Below are 25238 nucleotides of genomic sequence, written 5' to 3'. Positions count from 1 at the left end.
CATTTTGATTTTGAGCATATTACTTTGTGACTACGATGGCTGAGCCATCAGGATTATTTGAAGGACATGGAATAGCCCAAATTCCGCTTGCCAAATGGCACCTTGATTACTATCACAGAAACTCTCTATGATCCTGGGGCAAATCGAACCCTATTGAGCTATTCGAGTCAACAGATTCTATGCAAAACTCATGAAGAAAATGGAAAAGAGTTCCTTTGCACTACTCTAATCATTGTGAATAAAGACACAACTTAGAGAAATGTATGTGTCTCTCTAGTGGATTTTATGTCACCACTATTCGAGCTATTAAATCCAAAAGTTATGAGAGAAGATCTTTTTGATTTAGACACCTATTGGCTTTGTCACGACAGGATAGGTCATCCTAGTCATGATATGATGATCCGTCTACTAAAGACTTTACACGGGCATCCATTCTTTCGGGTGAAACGAAGCAAAAATCAAAGATTGATTCTCGAACTAAGTTGGATTTGAGACTCCAACAAATTGTCCGCCACTTAATGCCCTCGCTAGGCGATCTCCTTACCGCTAGATTTGCGGATTGTCACTTTGATGAGACAGTCTTCCCGTCGTTAGGGGGAGATAAGAACACGGATGTTTAATAGGAACGACAGAAATTGTCGTGGTCTATCCGCACTATGTCTCATCTCGATTCCTGCTAAAGTGACGAGATCACACATATCTGATGCAAACATGTCTGCAAAGATTGACTCCCCTACGAGAGGACGTAGCGCTATCCTACACGAAGGTAGGCATGGTGCCAACGCCATAGAGAGTGGCACTCTGGCGTTACAGGCCATGGCCCCAGCTAGGATGCGTGGTAGGCCCGAGGGTTTGAATGATACTTTGGCATAACCCAATCCTTGGATCATCGACACTCAAAATCCGTCTCATGAGAATCTTCCGGATTATGGTTATCGTTGGGGGACGCCTCAACGTTAGAACCTATTCCTGAGAATATAGGTTCAAACCACGCTCCGTTGATGAATGAATGCCAAGGTAGAGAAATTTGGTCTAAATGGAAAGATGTGATCCAGGTTAAGTAGGATTCTCAAACAAAGAGGAAGGTTTTTCGAGCTAGTAATGTCAACAGCTTGTAACATAAAACCTATTGACTAATGGGTCTTCGTTAGAAAACGTGATGAGAAAAGGAGATGGTAATCTCGCCTTATGGCACAAGGCTTCTCACAAAACGCCTGGAATCGACTACGATGAGACATATTCTCTCGTTATAGATGTCTTTGCACTCCACTACCCTGTCAATTTGGTAGTTTTTGAATAACTGAACATGCAGCTTACGAATGTGGTCACTACGTATCTCTATGGGGATCCAAATACGGAATATACATGAAGGTTCATGGTAAACTTCATTTACTCAAGTCAAGTGGCTCTAGACCACAGAGCGCGTTTGCAATGAGGTTGAAACGCTCACTAAAGTGACTACTTGATTGCGAAGGGATATGCCCGCGCGTTTTCATGACAAGTTCCGGATTCTATCGCAGTTCATGTTGGACATGATCTTCATTGGAAGCCCTTAAAGAGTTAAGGGAAACTGCTGAACACTTGAAATCTGAGTTTGAGATGAAAGATCTTGCGAGAACACAATTATGTCTCGGTTTGAAACTTGAGCATCGTCTTGATAGATGCTTAGGCATTTTGACAAAGTCAAGCCTTCAAGCACCCCCATGATCGTCCGTAGTCTTGACCCTGAAAATGATCATCTTCGTCCGAAGGATGATGATGAAGATGTGCTAGAAGCAGAAGTGTAATACCCGGGAAATTCGTTATTATATTCTTAGAATTTCTTGGAATTAATAAAGTGTTTGTTATTAGGATTTCGTGGTTCGAAGGTGGAATGAAATTAGTTCGGACAATTATTCATTCGGAATGCTCGATTCAAGGGTTGACTTTTTATATGTTAGGATTCTGTGAAAACTTCATTCACGAAAGTCGTAGAGCGCGTCGATATGAGTTCGTGCATAGCAGAACGCGAAGATCGGTGTTCGTATGAAGAAATTATGGCATTTGGAAAAACTTTCCATTTTTGATTAAAGACGAAAATTTCTGAAAATTTCAAACAAGGATATATTTCCATTTTCGGAAACCCATTTCTCTCTCTTCTCTCCCCAGCCAGAAAATCGCCTTCGACTTCGTCCGACGATTTCTTCCTCCTCTGGCCATCTCAGGACGTGAAATCACATCCATCAGCTTCGTCTCATCCTTGCGCAGCTATCAGTAGCAACAACTTGGCCTATCATCGTCTCTACACAGAGTTGCAAGGAGAACCCGATCCAAACCCCGATTTGAGTCAACGTCGATTTCTTCCTCCTCCGGCCGCCATAGCTAGAGCCACCTAGCTTTCCAGAACCCCTCGAAGACGGTGATCATGCTTCTAGAAGGATCCAAGCTGAAGTGAGCCGTGGACAGAGAAATCAAGCTCGCTAGAAAACTAGGATTATTCCGATTTAAGTGGCTTGCAAGGTAGTTTTTGACCCTTTAGACTTTGATTTAGGCTTGATGGTAGTTGAGAAAGTTGTTGGGCATGTTGAAAGAAAGAGTTTCATGTAGGTTTCACCACCTAATTCGGTGGTTGACGGCAGCGGGGCCGCCGTCTTTGGCGATGATTTCCAGCAACATTTAGCAACCCCAGGTACAGTTTTTGTCCCTCTTTTCAATCTACACACTGATACGAACGTGTCGATGTACAATACATAATTTTTGGAAATCGTATGAACAAGTTATGATTTTTAGGGTTTTCGATTCGTTTCAGTTTTCGATCCGTGAGAATCCGGCCGTCCAATCGACTTGTAATTTTGATATATTGATCGCAGAAGTATTCCAGAGACCTCGGGTAGTCTCGGATGAAGTTTCGCCTCGAATGGCATTACTTTTAGGATTTTAGTTCAACAGGGGTTCGAATTTTAATCATTTTCAATTCGTGTAGTAAGTTAAGATCGTATTGTACTTAGGTGATTGACAGAGCGTATTCGATACCTTATCTGCTGTAAGAGAAGAAGCAGCAGGATTTTGAGGTGAGTAAATCTCACATGGTTCATTTACGAACCGAATTGCATTATTTTACATTAATCGCTAAATTGTGAATATTGTGAAAATTGAAAATAAATATTTGTTTTAAATAATATGGACTTGATCGTCTACGGTGCATGGGTAAGTAAAAACAAGATTTTAATTATAAAAATAAATTTTTCGTTTTTGTTGCATGTGAACTATAGTTGGTATTAGTAGGCATTCATGAGAGGATGACTACGTGTATATATATATATATATATATATATATATATATATATATACACAGATCCTATCCAGAGCGGAGCTCCGCTTTGAAATTAACGTGTGAAGTTCGAGTTTTGGGTCACTTTTCGGTCGCATATCCACATCTCGACCGTTTAGTTTTAAGGTACTAGTGTATAGATCATCTCTGCAAATTTTCAGCCAAATTGATGATCGTTAAGGTATCTAACTCGCTTAAACCAATGGACGGACTGAATTTGTCAACCTGAACCGTACTAGCTTTAAGGCAGTTATCAATGCCTTTTCAATCATCATTTTGACTGAAAATTTGCAGAGATGATCTATACACTAGTATCGAAAAACTGAACGGTCGAGATGTGGATATGCGACCGAAAAGTGACAAAAAACTCAAATTTCACACGTTAATTTCAAAGCGGAGCTCCGCTCTGGATAGAATCTATATATATATATTTACGTGTAATATATATCTGGATGGTGTGGCATTGAGTGAAGAAATAATGGTTATTTTATTTGGAATATTATTTCAAGCAATTATTATCTACAGAAATAGAATATGTACTGGTGATTTTTGTGGTGATACAAGTAATGTGTATGAGTGAGTTCATATATTGTTTTGGGGTATGACCTTTTGGGAAACAATATGTTGTGGGAAATGGTATTTCCATTGTTTGGAAAGTGTTGAAGATATGAGAGTCACAGGTTGTGATTTCTCCTTTTTGGTGATTTTATTCAGATTATTAAATTGAACATTTAGAGCATCTCCAACAATAAAAATTACTTTTTAGTTAAATTTAGCTAAAGTTGTGAAATATAGCTATTGATTTAACAATTTTGCTCCAGCAATACTAGCTATTTGTAAACGTTATATTATAATTTATCGAATTGTAAACTGACATGTGGACAAAAGAGGAGAGAGAAATATAACTTTTGCTTTAGCTATGCATGATTTCCTAGCTAAATATAGCTAGCCATTTTAGCTAAAGTTATATTTAACTTAGCTATAGCTAGTCTGTTGGAGTTGAATTTTACTTCAAAAATAGTTATATATAACTAAAAATTAAATTTAGCTATTCTGTTGGAGATGCCGTTACTTATGTCAGAAATATATATGTATTGGTGGAATTGTTGTGATGCAAACAAATATTTGTGAGAGAGTTCATATATTGTTTTGGGGTATGACCTTTCGGGAAACAATATGTTGTGAGAAATGGTACTTCTATTGTTTTGAAAAAGTGTTTGAAGATTTGAGAGTCACAGTTTGTGATTTCTCCTTTTTGGCGATTTGTAACATTTTGGGTCCAGTGCGACTCGTTTAAATGTTTTGATCTAAAGGTCAAGTTGGCCTAAGGATCCGGGGTCACAGGTTGTGACCTCAGGTAATATTTCGGGGAATCACACATTTGGCCGGGTTAGTGGTTACGATCAATTAGAGCTCTAATCTGTCTACCAATGTGTCCAGGTTGGACCGGATTTTCATATTGATTTGTTAGGTTAATATTTCCTATGATTTTGTCACGGGGTAACTTCAAATTGTCCTTTTGGTAAAAGGTGTTGAGTTATGGAAGGATTCATTAGCGTGAGTTGTTGATTTATTTCATTAATTTCCTTTTTCATTTCTATTATTTGATTTCTTTATTTAATTTTCTTTTTCACTTCTATTGTTGATTTTTAAGTAATCTCCTGAACTAAGCTATATGCAGGATTATTATAATTTGGGCTAAATACTATTTAGTACCCTGTGGTATGGGCCTAACATCGATTTAGTCCCTCGACTTTCAATTTCATCAAAAACACCCCCGCAATATCATCTTCTCATCCAATAGGTCCCTCCGTCGGGATTCCGTCAATTTCAGACGTTAAGCTGCTGACATGGCGTTCCAACTCACCAAAAGTGGGACCCACATGGAAGTCAAATTCCCAAAATGACCCTGGCTCTTTAATATCTTATTTTGACTCCCTCACGATCTTCTCTCCCTTCGTTTCTTTTCTTCTTCTTCGTTTCTGCTCAGGCTCGGAGACGGCCTGAAATCCTATGCTCGTGAAGGTCGCCTTCCAAATCTCGGCTCCGATCTCGGACAATTGGATTGCAAGAAACTCGGAACTCTCCTTTTTTTTTTTTCACAGAAAAAAAACCCAGAGTACTCTCTTTAACCTCCTCTTCATTATTTCTGCAAATTTCAGTTTTCTCCTTCAGATTTTTGAGTAGCCAAACAGATATCGAAGCTCATGAGCTACTGAGACGATGAATCTCTTTACTGAGAAACTGAACCGACGTCATTTCAGTTTTTGATCGAATTTTCGATTTTCTAAGCTGGGCTTGATTCGAATCGATCAGCTCAGAAATCTGATTATGTTTGGATTTCTAGTAGAATCGAACAGATCGTGTGTGAATTTTTCGTTTTGATTTTCGCATTTGAATTTTTACAGGTTTGATTTGATTAGAAATGTCGAGCGTAACAGCTTGCGTTCGGTTCAGGCCTTTGAGCTCCGGAGAGAGAAGAGATCACGGCGATTCGGTCTTCATTCACCGCGTAGATTTGCAGACTTTCGTCTTCAAGGTTTTCTCTTCTTGCTAATTAAGCACTAATTTTTAGAATGAATGTGAATTTTTCTATGGCAGGATGAGTAGAGAGAGAGAGTTGAAGTTGGTGGATAGGAATAAACTGGGAGGGTGATTTGAGTGGCTTTGCAGACGAGGTCGCATCGCGGACTGTCGGTGGGGAGCGGCGGAGATGGGCTGAGCGGCCGTCTCCGAGCCTGAGCAGAAACGAAGAAGAAGAGAAGAAAAGAAGGGAGAGAAGATCGCGAGGAGTCAAAATAAGATATTAAAGAGCCTGGGTCATTTTGGGAATTTGACTTCCATTTGGGCCCCACTTTTGGTGAGTTGGAACGCCATGTCAGCAGCTTAATGTCTGAAATTAACAGAATCCTAACGGAGGGACCCATTGGACGAGAAGATGATATTGCAGGGGTGTTTTTGATGAAATTGAAAGTCGAAGGACTGAATCGATGTTAGGTCCATACCACAGGGTACTAAATAGTATTTAGCCCTTAGAATTTCTATTTATTGATGTAGTCTCCTGAACTAAATTTTATGCAGGGATTACTATGATTTCTATTTTGAATTGTGTGCTTTTTGGGTGATCACCTGAACTAATTTTCTACGCAGGGTTTACCGGTTTTTATTTAGAATGATTTGATTTGTCACGGTAGTGACCTGTGTGTTCCTTAAAAAGAAAAGGATTATGATGTTGGAATTAATCATTGTGTTGATTTATTGTTCTTGAGTAAGAAAGGTGTTTTTGGTGTTATTTAGGTTTACTCATACGAGCTTGCAAAAGTTTACTGGGTTTGTTGTTGCAACTCGGTGCACTATTCCGTGGTGTAGAGTTTATTGTACAGATCAGATCGAGTAACAGTCGTCGAAGCTGAGGTTTTGTAGCTGATGTAGCTTGGACATAGAAGGGTACTTTGGTTTTAGTCTTCCGTTGTGTAGTGATTTGTGGTGGGTGTGTTTACTTATTGAATTATCATTTAGTTTAATTTGTAAACTCTCTGTAATGTAATATGTAACTCTAAAGAACGAGTCAGTATTGATACTTGTGAGCTTGGTTTGTTTGTTGCTTAGTTTAAATGAAAAAATTTCTATGTGTTTTCTTGTGCTTGTTAAGTTTCGCGTTTCGAATTTGAATTTCTTTATTCAAAATTCGGGGAGCGACAAGAAGTGCCCTACTTAAGTACAATAGGCACATTGTCATTAGACTGATGTAAAATATATCTTTTGATACTTGAGATGTACGATTGATATGAGCTTATTTTATCCCTATAGAGATCTTAGATTTGGATCCATCATACACAGGAAACGCCTCCAACACTGGCCTGCGTTCTCTATCCCCATCCCAAAACAACATTAGTGTTTTAGAAGGTTTTGCTGATGCTGGGTATCTCTCTGACCCATACAAAGGTCTTTCCTAAACAGACCCTAGTTGCTACTTCTTCGAACCATGCAAAGATTATTGCTCTTCACGAAGCGGTTCGTGAATGCATATGGCTTAAATCCATAGTTACGCATGTTCAAAGCACTTGTGGTTTGAAATCCACCACATATGAGCCTACCAGCATTTATGAGGATAATGCTGCTTGCATTGAACAAATGAAGCAAGACTACATCAAAGGCGACAATACCAAGCACATATCGCCCAAGTGCTTCTATAATCAGCAACAACAGAAGCTCCTCAAGATCAAAGTGAATGCCTAATTCCACTTTCGAAAAACATGTTGATAGCATCGTTTGCGGAAGTTATCCGAACTCCCATGACCGTAGTCATCAGGGGGAGATGTCTACATGTATGGTCTCCAAATGTGAAGGGTGTGCTGTACTCTTTTTCTCCTTCGACCGAGATTATTTTTGTCCCACTAGGTTTTTGTTACTCGGCAAGGTTTTTGACAAGGCAACGAGAGGAGCACCACGTTTGGACGACACAAGGGGGAGTGTTCAAGTAAATCCAGAATATGTGTCTGACCCAAACTCTAGATTAATTTTGCAAGTTTTAATAGGGTTTATGTTAGAGATATTCTCGGAGATATTCGTAGATATCCAATCATTGTACGATTATCTTTCCATATACAGCTCTGATTCTATGCTTGTAATCCCCTGTATAAAGAGTCTCATATTATCAATGAAAAGTACGACTCAATTCTCTCCCAATTTCAGTTTTCCTAAAACAAAATAAACTTTTAGTTATTTTTTTTTGGGGGGGGGGGGGGGGTGGTCTGAAGTAAGTGCATTCGATCAGGGAATATGAACAATAAATTTTTATACTAGTTCTTATGTCATGCATTAATGGATAATCTCAATCATTTACCAAAATCTTAACTTTGATTACCGAAGAAACATCACACAAATTTCATGTGCAATTTTAAAATTTACGACAATATATAAAAATTAGGGTTAAATACTGCTTACTCCCTATATTTATTGGGTTTCATCGTTTCAGTCCCTAACCTTCGAATTTCACCTAAAAAGTCCCTGAACTCTCAATTTCCTCCCAATTGGTCCCTGCCGTCAAAATTTTCTGTTAAAGTTGCCGAAAATGTCTATTATGCCCTCACTTACTTATTTTTTTTTTCTCTGTTTTATTTCTTTTTTTCATTTCACCTCTTGAAGGTCTGTGGATTGGAACCATCTTAATGAGGAGATGAACAGAAGGAGGCGAAAGAGCCGGAAGAAAAAGAGGTAAAAAGAAAAAAAATAAAAAAAGAGAGGAAGAGAAATATTTTTTTTTTTTTAAGTAAATGAGGGTATAATAGACTTTTTAGGGGAAGATAACCGAGTTTTTGACGGATACTTGACGGTAGGGACCAATTGGGAGGAAATTGGGAGTTCATGGACTTTTTAGGTGAAATTCAAAGGTCAGGGACTGAAACGATGAAACCCTAAAAATGAATTAAACTTCTGCAAACGACTAAATTTTAGCCTAAGAATGTATATATATATATGAACTTTAGGATTTTACTATAAACTTTAAAGAAGTTGAAGGATCTTTTGAATTTCTAAGAAAAAAATAAAGTTCAAGTGTAGTAAGACCGGAAGATCGAGGATATAATTTCTTCAAGTAGCTACTAACTAGAGAACCAAGTTAATCGTCCGAGAATGCTAATTGAGATCGAAGAGGCAGCAATCCCGGAGCAGAATGAGATGCAATGGTGCATTGTATAAATGCGGTTGGACGTTCAAGATAAAGCCAAGGGAAATAAACAGCTGCAGAAGATAGGTGCCTGGTGCTACATATTTTGGTTTTATATATAGCTATCTAGCTACCTAGCTACCTAACTAGAGAGTTAACAACTTAACTCAGTTGACAGCAGCAAAGATTTGATTTTGATAGAGAGAAAGCAGGGAAAGAGTTTTGGAAATGGGAAATATGGAATTGTAGAAACCCGAGAAAACAAGAAAAGTAAAGGCCCTCTCTTAACTATGAAAACAACAGGTGAATGAGCCAAAGCTAATCACTCCCATGCACAAGTCCCTTTCTCTCTTCCTCTCCCCCACCTCTGCCGCTTCTGCACAGTACTCTCTCTTTCTATCTCTCTCTCACTTCACAGTTCACACACTTGCACATCCTTTGGGAATGATTACCATACATTTTCCTTTTTTTCTTTTTTTCATTTAGAGATTGAAGAAAAAGAAAATTAACAACGCTTATGATACATCACCAACAACTTGTACGAACGAAATATATGTAGCTGAGCAAGCTAGCTACCGATAGATATTTAGATATTATGATTACTTCTTTTTTTCTTTTTCTTTTTCTTTTTAATTATAATAGCTGAGGTAACATATCATTAGAAAAATTAATATGGTACACAACACACTCTTAAGAATAGAGATCACTGACCATGATTCAGGATAACTTACAAATTTAGGGTTCAAATTAAATTCTTTGTAAAAAAATATAAACATTGTTTGAGTGCAAGATCCACTCTTAGTGGTGCATTTGAATTCAAATTTTGGGACACTGAGTGAAAAGTTCAAGTATTAACTTTGTACTAGTTTTGTAGTAATATAAATACAAATACCTCACTTATTAAAAACTAAAATAATTAAAATATTTTCACACCATTTTCATACTTATATGATTATGATGCATTATGTAACAACGTCTAATCTATACGGTGAATTGTTGCTAACAGTTTTAACTTTTCGTATCTCTTAACAACTAGGGGTTTATAGTTTAGCTTTTAGGTTTTTTACTTCATAAAAAAAAAATTAAAGAACTAAAACCTAAATGCACATGTAAACGAAAAAAAATTCTTAACAACGGCCACAAAACAAATTCATTCGCTGTACAGAGAAATGTTTCTGTCTAGCGAGTAAACTTGGTGACAATAGCATTGTTATAATCTCAGACCATAAAAAACATCATTATGGTAATCAGGATTTACCAAGTGGAGAGAGCAAGAAAACACTTTATGGTATCTTTTTCCGTTCCATCTATCCCCAACTATATATTAGTGGCATCTCTATCTTTCTTTTCTCTCTCTCTTCCCCTTATGATTCTCTCTCTTGTTGTTGTTGTTGTTCGGTAATAGTAACCCAACACAACAATCAAGCAGCAGATCAGATCCGAAGGAAGTTTATCTGTCCATCTATCAACTGATCGATCAGTCAATCCCATCAATCAAATCACAATATCAATAATCGTAGAAAGTGAGATTAGAAGAAGATATCATTAAAAATGTCTGCTGCTGCCTCTTCCAACACTGTCTTTTCATCACCGGACCACCTCTCCCCCTCCGATCAGCTCTGCTATGTTCACTGCAACTTTTGTGATACTGTTCTCGCGGTATTTCTATTACCACATTACCCCTCTTCTCTCTTTCGATCTCTCTCCCTCCCCTATGATCTTTCTTAAGCGAGCTTTTATGGAAGAATTATTCGATTCAATTAGCTTGTTTTCATTGCTTATACGTAATTTGTGGGTTTTGATGTGTATGTGTTGGTTTTCGACGTTTAGGTAAGCGTTCCTTGCAGCAGTTTGTTCAAGACTGTGACGGTCCGATGCGGCCATTGCAGCAACCTGCTCTCCGTCAACATGCGCGGCCTTCTTCTCCCTGCTGCAGCTAACCAACTTCACCTCGGACATTCTTTCTTCACTCCTCAGAATCTCCTGGTAAGTCTTCCGTCTTTCGGTTAATTATATTATAATAGTCGCAGAATATTTTACTTATCTTAGTCCTAGCTAACTCATTTCCTCATTCCTCATCTTCAGAATATCCTAGCCACTAGGTTAGCTCTTATATATACCTATGTTGGAACAGTGTATAATTGTATGCTTTGATTTTGTATGTATTTGTTATAAACCAATTAATTAATGGTGATCATATAATGTGCATAAATGTAGCAGGAGGAGATCCGAAACGCCCCATCAAACACGTTCTCAAATCAGCCTAACATGATGATGAACGAATCATTTATGCCGATGATTCGAGGAGTTGAGGAGATACCTAAGCCTCCACCTGTTGTTAACAGACGTAAGAGACTATCTTTGTTTATGATATTTTTCACCCAACTCATGCCTCTTGCTGTCTTGCAATATCTTTCTTTCTTTCGTATCCCCACTCAAATGGCTTTCTGGGTCTATACCTTTTCATGTTTGCCTCAATTTGTATGTCTTTTGCAAGTATAGTGGAGCTGTTTTTGTTTTCTGAATCCTTATCGATCACTTTAGCCTTTCTGGTAAACAGCAGCCTTCTTTGCCAATCAAACAAAAAGTTTGAAAAAGTAGAATCCATGCTTTTGAATTCATGAGCTTACTCTATAACAGTTCCCAAGGTTCAACTCTTAAAAGTTTGTATAGGATCAACAGAGCTAGAGGCAAGAATCTTTTTCAGCACGTTTATTCATTCATGTGTAGCTTTCTTCTTTCACATGTTTTTCCAGAATTAGTACTCACTCCTCAGTTGTGTCATATCTCTTCTTCTTTCCATTATCGTAACGTAAATGTAAGGCTTACTCTTTTGAATTTATGAACTTACCCTCTAACAGTCCCCAGTCCCCAAGGTTTTCGAAATATTGTAAAAAACTTCGAGTCTATGATCCTCATCGATCAGGATCTATAAGGAAAAACACTAAATCATGACTATATATCCTAGAATTTGTATGATCATCTTCCTTTTATCTTTATCCTAAATGGTGCTATGGACATATTATGTGTTCGAAAATTACAAGAAAATAAAAATATGAAAAGCCAGCGAAGTGATTATAATGTGTCCGTCTGTTTTTGTCCGTCTCTGTCAAATGAATGTGGCCAGCTCCGGAGAAGAGACAGAGAGTGCCATCTGCCTACAACCGCTTCATCAAGTAAGTACTGATTTCATCAATCAACTTCACCCCCCTTTCATCCGTAACTTAATAATTATTCACGTTGTTACTTAATTAACGTCCTATCTATGTCGATGAGCATAATTATGAGATCCATTAATATGTATATCAACTAAACTGTAGGGAAGAGATACAACGTATCAAAGCTGGAAACCCTGATATTAGCCACAGAGAGGCCTTCAGTGCTGCTGCCAAGAATGTAAGCCTCGCGAGCTTTCCTTGTGTACTTAGCTAGCTAGGGTTTCATTTCATAAGTAGGTACTGTAGCGTACTGTAGCTTGCTAGCTAGGGTTCTTTTCACCAAGTCTGGATTCATGTTCTTACGCGTTGTTGTTTGACTTTAGATAGATTTTCCAGAAGATTTATCTGTTAATTTTGTTTTGGTGCATTTGTTTTGTTTCTGTCAGTGGGCCCACTTCCCTCACATCCACTTTGGCCTGATGCCTGATCAACCCGTGAAGAAAGCCAATATTCGCCAGGTAAAGATGAACCCTAGCCTAATTTTAATTAATTAAGCCATTCACTTTCTAATGTTAATGCATGCATGCACTGGTTGTGAACCCTAATGTTTAATCTTGAATTTGTGCTGCTGGGTTTGTGCAGGATGGAGAGGACATGCTCATCAAAGACAATGGATTTTTCAGCGCTCCTGCAAATTTGGGTGTCTCCCCCTACTAAGAATAATTAGTGTTTCCGATTTCATCTGTTTGATATGGACTTCAACTACTAGTAGTAGGAATCGCATGAATCCTAAGCTTTCTTATAAGTAGACTGCGAAAATTTGGGTTGCATGGTTATGATACCAGTAACGACTGGATCCTGTTCAAGCTTAAGAATTAATGCTCTATTGAACCCACATTGTGAAAGAGACTGTTTTTAAGGAAGGTATATCAAGATCGTAGTGTTTAAAAACTATTTATGATCAGTTAATGTAGTTATCATGTTTTTAACCAATTTGAGTCAATTATCTTAGAATTAATTATAGGGATTTTTGTTGGTTTGTTTTAATTTTTTCCCTAACAGTCTAGTATCAAGTATTAACTAAGAGTTTATATTTGAAAATGGCGAGTGCCATCAAAGCAAAGTGTCAAAAATTCCATAATTAGTAGAATTAGCTAGTCTTTGGAATCATTTTCCACTCCACCAAACTCGACAAAGTTTAGCTATATGTACCGGCCCCAGCCCCAGCCCCATTAATTGTTTTAAATCTCAGCATTGCAGTATCCATTCAGGTTTTGGGTTTGCACGCTAACACGCTTTGTACTTTCTAAATCTGAAGGTTTACATCTCCAAAGATTCCTAAAAAAAAAAAGCGAATCTCAAAAGCTACGAAGGAATGCTGTCTAGCTTTTCCTGTCCCCAAGCCAAGGAGCAGGCCTTCGTAGGCCTAGGGGTCGGACAGATAACAACCCGAACTTAGCGCCAGCTCCTGCTATTGCAATGAACTATTGTCTATTGGCTATTGATCGATATGTCAAGATTGAAGAGCAATATATAGGCGTTGACTTGAGGGTGTAGAGCACGGCTAGGCTTCACCCACTTCGTAGCTAGTCTGATCAGCAGCAGCCATCCAAGTACATATGTAGCAGCGCGCGCACAAGATCGATAAAGGAACTTCACATGCTAGAAATATACATCCCACATACTAGTGGCAATAGCTAGAAATCGAGGGTCAAATTTAATATATCAACTAACGTATTATTCTCATTTTATTCAAAGCCATCCATTAGAAATAATAATTATAATATTTCTTTTACTAATTTTACTAATATGTAAATCGAGAGACCATTAAATTTACACATAATTGTCAAATTACTATCCTGAGTTTCACTTTAGTGTCAATGTACTACTCTAGGTATTATCTCAGCCAATTTGCTACCTTAGGTTTTCAAACTTAGCCAATTTGATAACCTAGGTTTTATTTTTGCCAATTTGCTACCCTTCCATCAAATTTGCTACTCTAGGTTTTCAAGATTAAACAATTTATTTCTCTAAATTTTTAAAATTAGCCATATGATATCGTAGATTTTCAAAATTAATCAATATTTGGGGGAAGAAATGGACAAATTAATATGACAAAAATGTAGCAAATTGGCTACTTTTTTAAAACATAAAATAACAGATTGGCAGAAATAATACTTAGAGTAGCAAAATGGCTAATTGTGAAAACCTAAGGCAGCAAATTGGTTGAAATAAAACCTAGAGCAGCAAATGACACCAAGGTGAAACCTAGGGTAGCAGTTGGCTATTAAGCCTTAAGTTTATCTTAAAACGAGAGTGCCATGCCTAGGACTGAAGTTATGTTCAATAATTTTTGGGGTTTAAATATGTATTAATTTAATTGACCGCACTTAACACACAAAGAAAAGTGAAATTATAATATCAATTAGTAATGTAAGAAAACCTTCTAAAAATTTGTAGGCCGAGCATATTGAAAGAGTAATTTGTTTTTTTTTTTTTCATTCCTTATCAAATGCATGCGTATTATAGATATGGTGGCGATGCCGATCTGGGATGGTGGCGTGGAGATGGATGGTGGTCGGCGCCACTCTCCTCTTCTTCTGGTGTCTCAAATTTCCGGGTCCAAGGTGGGTTGCAGGAATTGGGTTCAGACCTTGCCCGGATTCTGGGTTTGGGGACTGGTGGTGTAGACGCTAGTGGCGGTGATGTGTGAGAGGTGGAGCTGAAGATGATGATGACAGAAGCGGCATGGGTGGCAGCATTTTCGTTAATAGCGTCGTTGGCGTTGGTAGCGGCTCTATGGCTGGGGTGCCAGTTCTCTGATAGTGGAAGGATTTAGGCTCATATTTGGGCATGGGGTGCAACTTCTGTTAAGGTTTCGGAACTAGGCTTGGGTTTGGGCTTGTGTACCTGCGCTTGGGTTGTAGGTTTTAAATTTACTTCTTATTTATTTTTTATTTGGTCATGATATGGGTTGTAGCTTGAAAATATATGGGTTTACTTAGGTAATGACTCTTTTGAAATCTGCACTTGGGCGGATCGTTATGTATAATCTTGTTGAATTATAAAAAAATCTGACAGTTTCTTCAAAATAAAAAATTAAGACAATTTTATATTGAATATTTGATAATTAATACTTTTTTTTTTTTTAATTGTGGAGGATCAATTAACAATTCTCGCTCTAAGCTGCTACACCCATCACTGCACCCAAAAGTAGTCGATAATTGGCCATGGAGAAGTCTCGAAAATTTGACTTTTGTGAACATGCCCGGACTTGAGATTTTGAGATTAAGGCGAAAAATAAAAGTAGGCCTACATTTTTTATAGAAAAGAAAAAAAATAGCAAAAAAATATTTACAAAAAGAATTGAAAGAAAAAATAAATACACAACAGAAATTAGATTTGAACCTAGGTTAGGAGTACCATAAAAGAAAAGAATGCAACTTGCCAACTAAACCAATCTCATTGTTTAGAAAAGGACTTAAATTTTATTTACTTAATAAATTTTTTTAAATACCCCCATAAAAAGAAAAATTAGGCTTCGACGAGACACTGAACCTGAGATGGTCGACTCACGAACCTCATGTCAGGTCCAACTCTGTTTGTGAACTATGATTCTATCAGTTCTCAAAATAGAAGATCAACGAATGTCACTATCAAAACGGTCATGGAACCTCAAGAAGACATTACATATTTACCCTAACTAGACAAAAGTATGTGAATTACTTCCAAATTTCATCCAAATATAGCTAAAGCAATTTTATCAAGTCACCTGATTTAGTTAGTAGGTAATTAGTAATCATTGCGTATTGTCATTTAAATTGAATGAATGGTCTTTACCAACCACATGCACGTCCTTCCGTTTTGATATATTGAATAGGTGAAAAGGTTTGGCACCCGGCCCACTTGTGTTCTACATGATTAAGGACGTACGTGAAGGAATGGATGGATTTCAAAACTTTTTAATTAGTGCGGAATTAGTTTAACCATTAAACTACTAACTAAACATATAATCCATTCCTTTAACCCATGATCTTGGCTTATTGTGATATGTATATAAACATAGCATGCATAGTAAGGAAGAACAAAGAGGGAGTTTATGTTCTACTCACCCGTGGAGCGTGATTTTAATCCGATCCAAGTGAACCACCAAAGTTCCTCTCCTTGATCTCTCCTTGTGTGTGTTTCCTCCACCTTGAAGCACCTTGGATTAAGAACTCATTCTTGTACTCCTTCTTGTGCTTGTAATCTTCTCTTTGATGTAACAAGTAAAGCCACAAAAGGATATGGCCTCTAAGGATCTTCACCAAGTGAATCAAGAGATGAAGAAAGATGAAAGAAAAGAAGAAATTATGCAAGTGTTCTTCTTTCCTTTAATTTTGTAATGGACCAAGAAAGAACTCTTTCTCTCACTCTCTCTCTCAAATCTGAAAATAATAGTGTGGAGACACTACTTATTCTCTTTGTCCATGCTTTCACTTTTATATAATAGGAAATAACTCCAATTACTAAAAGAAAATATTGACTTTCATAAAGCCAATATTTTGGCTGGTCCATACTTGTTATTGGGCACTAAAAATGTGTCTTGGGCTTTCATTTAAATCTCATTTAGTGAAGCCCAAGTCCACACGAAAAGCCCGACAATCGTTTAGGCCCAATAGGTTCGGTTTTACCCGAAAAACCTAATTATGTCCAAATAATAAATCTAATTAATTATTTGGTCATAACCAACTCTTGTTTAATCTTCTTCATATACAATCTCAAGGATCCACTTATATGGTGTGCGATCTCTTAGGTTCTAATTAACAAGGCAGTGAAGTTTATAGAAACCATTCTATTTTGTTTACGAATCAAAAACTCCATTTTTGATTCTCCCTTGTTATTAGGATAATAAATGTTTATTAATCCTCGGGGACTTCACAAGTCATGAGTGACGTCTTGCAACATATCATGACTACCCTAGTTAATGTAGAATGACAAAGAACCTATTCAATTGGAATTACAATACAATACGGTCCTTCTCTAACACGATGTTCTAAATCACATCATCGGGGTATGGAATTGATATGTCAATCCCCTAATGTGATTTTCATTCTTATGTGATTCTTAGAATGTGATTAAAAACTCCTTTTTAAATCTCATTCAATGCTTTGGCCAAAGACTCATTGAATCACATCTTTGAACATACACCTTATTTACTTAAGGATAGAGATTCCTTGTTGTACACTCACATGTCTCCATGACCGAATTGATTATACCAATGAATGCATCTATTATATCCATTAAGGGACACAATATTATTGCATCATCAAGAGATAATCCATTCACTCATAAGACAACTATGGTGTCTCAGGTCAAAGGACTAATTTGTATTATTGCAATTTAGAGTTCAAGTTTGACATGTAAGTAAGACTCCATACAAGAACTCTAATGATCGCGTTCAGTGTACTCTTTAAGTTAAGAGCACCCACATACTTGTATTAGTGTCTCTACACAAATGACAAGAGACATATCATCCTCCATATTGAGCATACATAGTATGTGCTAGTCTTTCCGGATTATCAATGTCCAAGTGATAATCCTATGACTAGGAACCTTTTAGGATAAGAGTGTGAAAGAGTAAAGGTCTCACACATCTAACTCTTTAGATTACTTTCTCTTTAACTCATATTCCTTGGACCTTGTTCAATCAAATATTAAATATAAGCAATGAACAATAAACTTGCCCTTTTGATTAATAATAATTACATCAAAATGATTGTTTTAGGACACAATTCCTTCAATCTCCCACTTGTACTAAACCCAATCAGCCATGAAACGTACACCCATCTTCTCAAGATGTTGTTCTAGCTTTGCTTGTGATAAAGGCTTAGTGAATGGATCCGATATGTTATCAACAGATGCTACTTTGAGAATGTTAACGTCTCCACGATTAACAATCTCCCTTATGATATGGAAACGTCTTTCGATGTGTTTGGATTTTTGATGAGACCTTGGTTCCTTGGCTTGAGCAATTGCCCCATTGTTGTCACAGTAAAGTGGAATCGGTGACTCAATGGTAGGAACCACACCAAGTTCAGTGTTGAACTTTTTCATCCAAACTGTTTCCTTTGCAGCCTCTGCAGCTGCAATATATTCTGCCTCAGTAGTGGAATCTGCAGTAACACTTTACTTGCAGCTTCTCCAACTTACTGCACCTCCATTCAAGGTGAAGACAAACCCTGATATGGATTTTCTGTCATTCACATCAGATTGAAAATCTGAGTCTGTGTATGCTTCCACTTGCAACTCTGATTGCAAATCACCACCTCTATAAACGAGGAATAAATCTTTAGTCCTTCTCAAGTACTTAAGGATATTCTTAACAGCATTCCAGTGTTCTAAACCTGGATTGGACTGATATCGACTAGTTATGCTTACGCCATAACTGATATCAGGTCTTGTGCATAGCATTGCATACATGAGGCTCCCTATTACAGATGCATATGGGATCTTGCTCATCTTTTGCACTTCCTCAATTGTTTGTGGGCACATTTTCTTAGAAAGGTGAATGCCATGTCTGACAGGCAGAAAACCCTTCCTAGATTGTTCCATGTGAAATCTATTCAGCACTTTGTCTATGTACAAGGATTGAGATAATCCAATTAATCTTTTTGATCTATCTCTATAGATCTTTATTCCTAATACATAGGCAGCTTCTCCAAGATCCTTCATAAGGAAGGTCTTGGACAACCAAACTTTAATTGAAGATAACATTCCTACATCATTCCCAAAGAGTAGGATGTCATTTACATAAAGTACAAGGAACACAACAGCACTCCCACTGACCTTCTTGTAAACACAAGGTTCATCCATGTTTTGTGTGAAACCAAAAGACTTGACTGTATCATCAAAACGGATGTTCCAACTCCTTGAAGCTTGCTTATATATATCCGAATAGATTTAACCATGGCAATAGGAGAGAACACATCTTCATAGTCAATGCCCTCTCTTTGCTTATAGCCCTTTGCCACCAACCTAGCTTTGTAGGTTTCTATTTTACCATCTGAGCCTAACTTTTTTTTTTTTTTTTTGAAGACCCATTTGTTTCCAATTGGTCTAATACCAGGTGGAGGGTCAACGAGAGTCCAGACTTGATTGGTATGCATAGAGTCAATCTCGGATTCCATGGCTTCTTGCCATTTCTTTGAGTCAACGTTTGACATTGCTTCATTATAACTAGAAGGATCATGCAGGTTTTCATTGTCACCAAGGAGATTTAACTCCCCAAGGCTTTCATGACACAAACCATACCTCTTGAGAGGTATCCGGATCCTACTAGATATTCTTGGAGTTTGTGTTATAGTTGGTTCAGGAAGTTGTTCAACGGGAAATGAAGTGTTAGTTTGTGGCTTGTTGGACACTTCCTTGAGTTCTACCATTTGCTCAACATTTCCATCAAGGACATAGTCCCTTTCAAGGAAAGTGGCATTCCTGCTAACAAACACCTTTTGTTCTTCAGGTTGATAGAAATAATATCCTAAACTATCTTTAGGATATCCCACAAATAAACACTTGCTTGATCTAGCTTCAAGCTTGCCTGCTTCTAGTCTTTTGACATAAGCTGGACAACCCCAAATCTTAATATGATTGAGACTTGGTTTCTTCCCATGCCACATCTCATATGGTGTAAGAGGGACGGATTTGGAAGGCACTCTATTCAACAAATAAATTGCTGTTTGAAGTGCATATCCCCAAAAGGATATAGGTAAATCAGTATAGCTCATCATGGAACGAACCATGTCCAACAAAGTTCGATTTCTCCTTTCAGAGACACCATTGAGTTGCGGTGTTCCAGGAGGAGCTAGTGAAGAAACAATGCCTTCTTGTTTGAGATAATCAATAAACTCATTGCTTAAGTATTCGCCTCCTCGATCAGATCTTAGAGCCTTAATACTTCTGTCGGTTTGTTTCTCAACTTCATTCTTAAATTCTTTGAACTTTTCAAAGGCTTCAGATTTGTGCTTCATAAGGTATATATAACCAAACCGAGAGTAGTCATCGGTAAAGGTTATGAAGTATGAGAATCCTCCTTTACTAATAGTGGACATGGGACCATATACATCGGTATGTATTAGGCCTAAGAGTTCTTTAACTCTTGTTCTTTGTCCACCATAATGTGACTTGGTTATTTTTCCTTTTAGACAAGACTCACAAGTAGGCATAGGATCAGATCCTAATGACTCTAAGTATCCATTTTTGGATCATTTGTGAATTCTATCTTGGCTAATATGACCAAGTTTAAGGTGCCACATCTTAATGGGGTTAACCGTTTCTCGAGTTCTCTTAGATCCCAAAGCATTTTCCTTCATACAGTTAATACTACCATCTAAAGCTAGATGAAAGAGACCATCAATAATATTAGCATGACATATCATGCGTTCATTAATAGATACAAAACCACTTAGTTTATCAAAAACTACTCTATAACCATCCTTCAAAAGCATGGAGATAGAGATAAGGTTCTTTATACATATAGGAAGATAAAGACAATTATTTAACTCCAATGTATCTCCTGATGGTAACTTCAAAATATAAGTCCCCACGGCTTTGGCATCAACTCTTGTGCCATTTCCTACACGTAGGGAAATTTCTCCAGCTTTAAGCTTCCTTACTCCCACTAGGTCCTGCAACGAAGTGCAAACATGGTGGGATGCACCTGAATCAATTATCCAAGTGGAAGTATTATTAACTGTAAATATTGATTCAATCACATTGATCATACCTTCTGTTGAAGACTTGTTCTTCAAGGATGCAAGATAAGCTTTGCAATTCCTCTTCCAGTGCCCATCTTTGTTGCAAAAGAAACAAATACCTTTTGGTTCCTTTTGTTCCTTCTTCTTCTTCTTTTGGACTACTCCCTTAGGCTTTATCACTTGTTTCTTCTTCCCTTTGCCTTTACATTTGGACTTACTGGATGAAGAAGAAGCGATAATAGCCGCACTCCCACTCTCTTTCTTAATTTGCTTCTCAGCTGTTACCAGCATATTGAGAAGATCAGAAAGAGTATGATCCATTTGTTGCATATTATAGTTCATTATGAACTGAGAAAATGAATCATCTAGGGAGGAAAGAAGAAGATCTTGAGCTAGCTCCGCATCAAGTGCAAATCCAAGGTCTTGAATTTGCTCAATAAGGCCTATCATTTTTAGACCATGTTGATGAACAGGTGCACCCCTCACATGCTTTGTCTTAACAAGCTCATTGACTACTGTGAAGCGCACATTTCTATTTCTCTCACCAAACAATTCAGTGAGATGAAGTAATATAGAACTGGCGCTATCCATATTCTCATGTTGCTTCTGAAGTTGTGAGTTCATGGATGCAAGCATAACACATTTAGCTTGGGTGTCATCATCCTTATGCTTTTGATAAGCAACACGTTGCTCATCGGTTGCATCTTGAGCCAATGGAATGTGAGGAGGTGCATTTTGTAAGACATAAGCGATCTTATCGAATGTCAATACAATTTTCAAATTGCGGAGCCAGTCATTGAAGTTTGGGCCCTCAAGACGATTTTCATTGAGAATTTTGGTGATAGGATGTCCTGACATATTGCAGTCTACATAACATAAAATAAAAGAAGTGAGATTGATTTTAAAACCAAATGACTCGGGTCTTAAGAATCAAATGGCACCCTCTCACTATTTTAACAAATTCCAAATCCCTCAAAGGAATTCGAGAGTATAAATTAAAACTCTTAGTGAGTATGGAAGACTCATTTTCATTAAGCCAACCGCATCATAATAGAACTATAAGTCAACTTAATTTCCATGAGAGGATACTCTTATCCAATCACATCAAATGTGAATATCCATAACTTTGGCCTCTAAAGTAATTAAGTCTCACCATAATAGGATATTGATAAATTACTCTAGTTAAGCTATACCCAACATCTCATGTAAGTATAGAGATCAAAAATTAAATCTCATCATAATAGAATATTGACCAAGATTTGTCCCTACCTTACAACATCAAATGTTGAATAACCTCTATTTAATGCTCCTAGCAAGAAATACCTCCGTTCGGAATGATATTCACATGCAAGAACATCTACTAGGAGATTACAATGTTGGAAGGCCACAAAGAAGCATTCATAATGACTTCTTCGTTTTTCAACTTAATATCACTTTGAGGGAATTTTAAGGTCTCATCTTTAATAATCTCATTAATAACAATCACATTGCATTTGCTTTGATCCTAATGCAATCACACATTCATTATACTTGATCTATAATAAAATACTCCCACTAATTGTTTTCAGAAAACAATTTGATTTCATCAAAAACATTTTTCAAATGGAATCATGGGAAATATAAAATTACTTGATCAAGTGCAATGAACATGCAATTATAATAGGTCACATAGGATGATTATGGACTTGTTGTTTGATCCAACATGAGCCAATATGTTGGATCAAGGTTATGTTTGGGTGGTTGATTTTAATTACGCGTAACGATTACGAGAATTAAATAACTAAGCTAAGCTATTACACTTTGCACTTGAACTCCTTTCAAGGCTTGATGACTTCAAACTTCTTCTTTGGATCATCCTCATGTGCCTCCATCTTCGATTACAAGAGTGGATGAGGGGCATACAAGCTCCCATTTAATTTAATCAAACTTGAATAAATTAAATAAGCTACTTAGTTACACAACCAAATGAATTAACTACTTTAATTACATAGCCCAAATGAATTAACTACTTTAATTACATAACCACATTCATTCAAAATGAATAGTCGGCCAATCTCATGCTCAATTATATTAGGCCATAGTCCATAATCATCCTTTAATTAACCAAGATTAATAAGGTTAATTAAACAAGCATAATTAACTTATTCAAAATAAATTAACCACTAAATTACTTTAATTTAATGCAAGTAAATTAATTGAGTGATTTAGGGGATGATGTCTTACATCATGCAACACTAACTTTTGGTGAGTAATTTAGGGGATGATGTCTCACATCACTTTTGATGAGTGATTTAGGGAATGATGTTTTACATCATGCATCACCAACTTTTGGTGAGTGATTTAGGGGATGATGTTTTACATCATGATTCACCAACTTTTGGTGAGTGATTTAGGGAGACATGTCTTTTATCTCATAATTTAGGGAGACATGTCTTTTATCTCATTCCAACTTTTGGTGAGTAATTTAGAGAAACTAATAGTAAAGATGACTAACTCTACCAACTATTTGGTGAGGGAAACATGGAAATGATTTTATATCATCATTAACTATTAGGTATATTTCAATTCATGAATTTATGGATCAAAAGTGAAAGCAAACACCATGAAAAATTAGCTAGTTCATAACTAGTTTAGACATGTTCCAAAGCTGGAAATAAAATTCCAGTTTTGTGTTCTTCCATTGAACATTTGTTTACTTCATCTTTGAAGCCAAAAATCATGCATACCCTAAGGCATATATAATCTAATATGTTTCTAAGATTAACACCTTAATTAAGAAACATATAGAATCCCTTAATACATATCTCATATGCATCAAAGTTTCATAAAACTTAAACCACTTCTTACATGTAATTTCCAGAAAACTTTTTCTAGCTATCATAAAATCTACCTTACATCACATGCTTCATAACTTTTATGATAAAGCAAATTTTATGATCTAAATTACATATTACTCTAAGCTTAAGAAAATCACATCAACCAACATACTTAGCCATGTTTATAACATATCAAAATTAAGCCAATGGCTCTGATACCAATTGAAGGAATGGATGGATTTCAAAACTTTTTAATTAGTGCGGAATTAGTTTAACCATTAAACTACTAACTAAACATATAATCCATTCCTTTAACCCATGATCTTGGCTTATTGTGATATGTATGTAAACATAGCATGCATAGTAAGGAAGAACAAAGAGGGAGTTTATGTTCTACTCACCCGTGGAGCGTGATTTTAATCCCATCCAAGTGAACCACCAAAGTTCCTCTCCTTGATCTCTCCTTGTGTGTGTTTCCTCCACCTTGAAGCACCTTGGATTAAGAACTCATTCTTGTACTCCTTCTTGTGCTTGTAATCTTCTCTTTGATGTAACAAGTAAAGCCACAAAAGGATATGGCCTCTAAGGATCTTCACCAAGTGAATCAAGAGATGAAGAAAGATGAAAGAAAAGAAGAAATTATGCAAGTGTTCTTCTTTCCTTTAATTTTGTAATGGACCAAGAAAGAACTCTTTCTCTCACTCTCTCTCTCAAATCTGAAAATAATAGTGTGGAGACACTACTTATTCTCTTTGTCCATGCTTTCACTTTTATATAATAGGAAATAACTCCAATTACTAAAAGAAAATATTGACTTTCATAAAGCCAATATTTTGGCTGGTCCATACTTGTTATTGGGCACTAAAAATGTGTCTTGGGCTTTCATTTAAATCTCATTTAGTGAAGCCCAAGTCCACACGAAAAGCCCGACAATCGTTTAGGCCCAATAGGTTCGGTTTTACCCGAAAAACCTAATTATGTCCAAATAATAAATCTAATTAATTATTTGGTCATAACCAACTCTTGTTTAATCTTCTTCATATACAATCTCAAGGATCCACTTATATGGTGTGCGATCTCTTAGGTTCTAATTAACAAGGCAGTGAAGTTTATAGAAACCATTCTATTTTGTTTACGAATCAAAAACTCCATTTTTGATTCTCCCTTGTTATTAGGATAATAAATGTTTATTAATCCTCGGGGACTTCACAAGTCATGAGTGACGTCTTGCAACATATCATGACTACCCTAGTTAATGTAGAATGACAAAGAACCTATTCAATTGGAATTACAATACAATACGGTCCTTCTCTAACACGATGTTCTAAATCACATCATCGGGGTATGGAATTGATATGTCAATCCCCTAATGTGATTTTCATTCTTATGTGATTCTTAGAATGTGATTAAAAACTCCTTTTTAAATCTCATTCAATGCTTTGGCCAAAGACTCATTGAATCACATCTTTGAACATACACCTTATTTACTTAAGGATAGAGATTCCTTGTTGTACACTCACATGTCTCCATGACCGAATTGATTATACCAAT

At 36.8% G+C, this 25238-nt stretch overlaps 1 protein-coding gene across 2 annotated transcripts; it reads left to right on the top strand.

Moving 5' to 3' along the window:
- The first annotated feature begins 10313 nt into the window (after window positions 1–10313).
- On the top strand, window positions 10314–13129 carry LOC133718518 (axial regulator YABBY 1). 2 transcript variants are annotated; one of them, XM_062145372.1, is made up of 7 exons: window positions 10314–10637; window positions 10809–10964; window positions 11199–11325; window positions 12106–12154; window positions 12299–12374; window positions 12583–12654; window positions 12779–13129. In XM_062145372.1, exons 1-7 carry the CDS (start codon window positions 10530–10532, stop codon window positions 12851–12853), a joined length of 663 nt encoding a protein of 220 aa, XP_062001356.1. In that variant the 5' UTR covers window positions 10314–10529; the 3' UTR covers window positions 12854–13129. The 2 variants fall into 2 exon arrangements, with proteins under 2 accessions (XP_062001356.1, XP_062001355.1); XM_062145371.1 differs by having other exon boundaries at window positions 10317–10637; window positions 11196–11325.
- Window positions 13130–25238: the final 12109 nt, after the last annotated feature.

The sequence above is a fragment of the Rosa rugosa genome, chromosome 6 (assembly GCF_958449725.1).
Source record: "Rosa rugosa chromosome 6, drRosRugo1.1, whole genome shotgun sequence".
In the NCBI taxonomy this organism is placed as follows: domain Eukaryota; kingdom Viridiplantae; phylum Streptophyta; class Magnoliopsida; order Rosales; family Rosaceae; genus Rosa; species Rosa rugosa.
The sequence above is the reverse complement of the archived record's forward strand: the minus strand, read 5'-3'. Positions and strand labels throughout refer to the sequence as shown.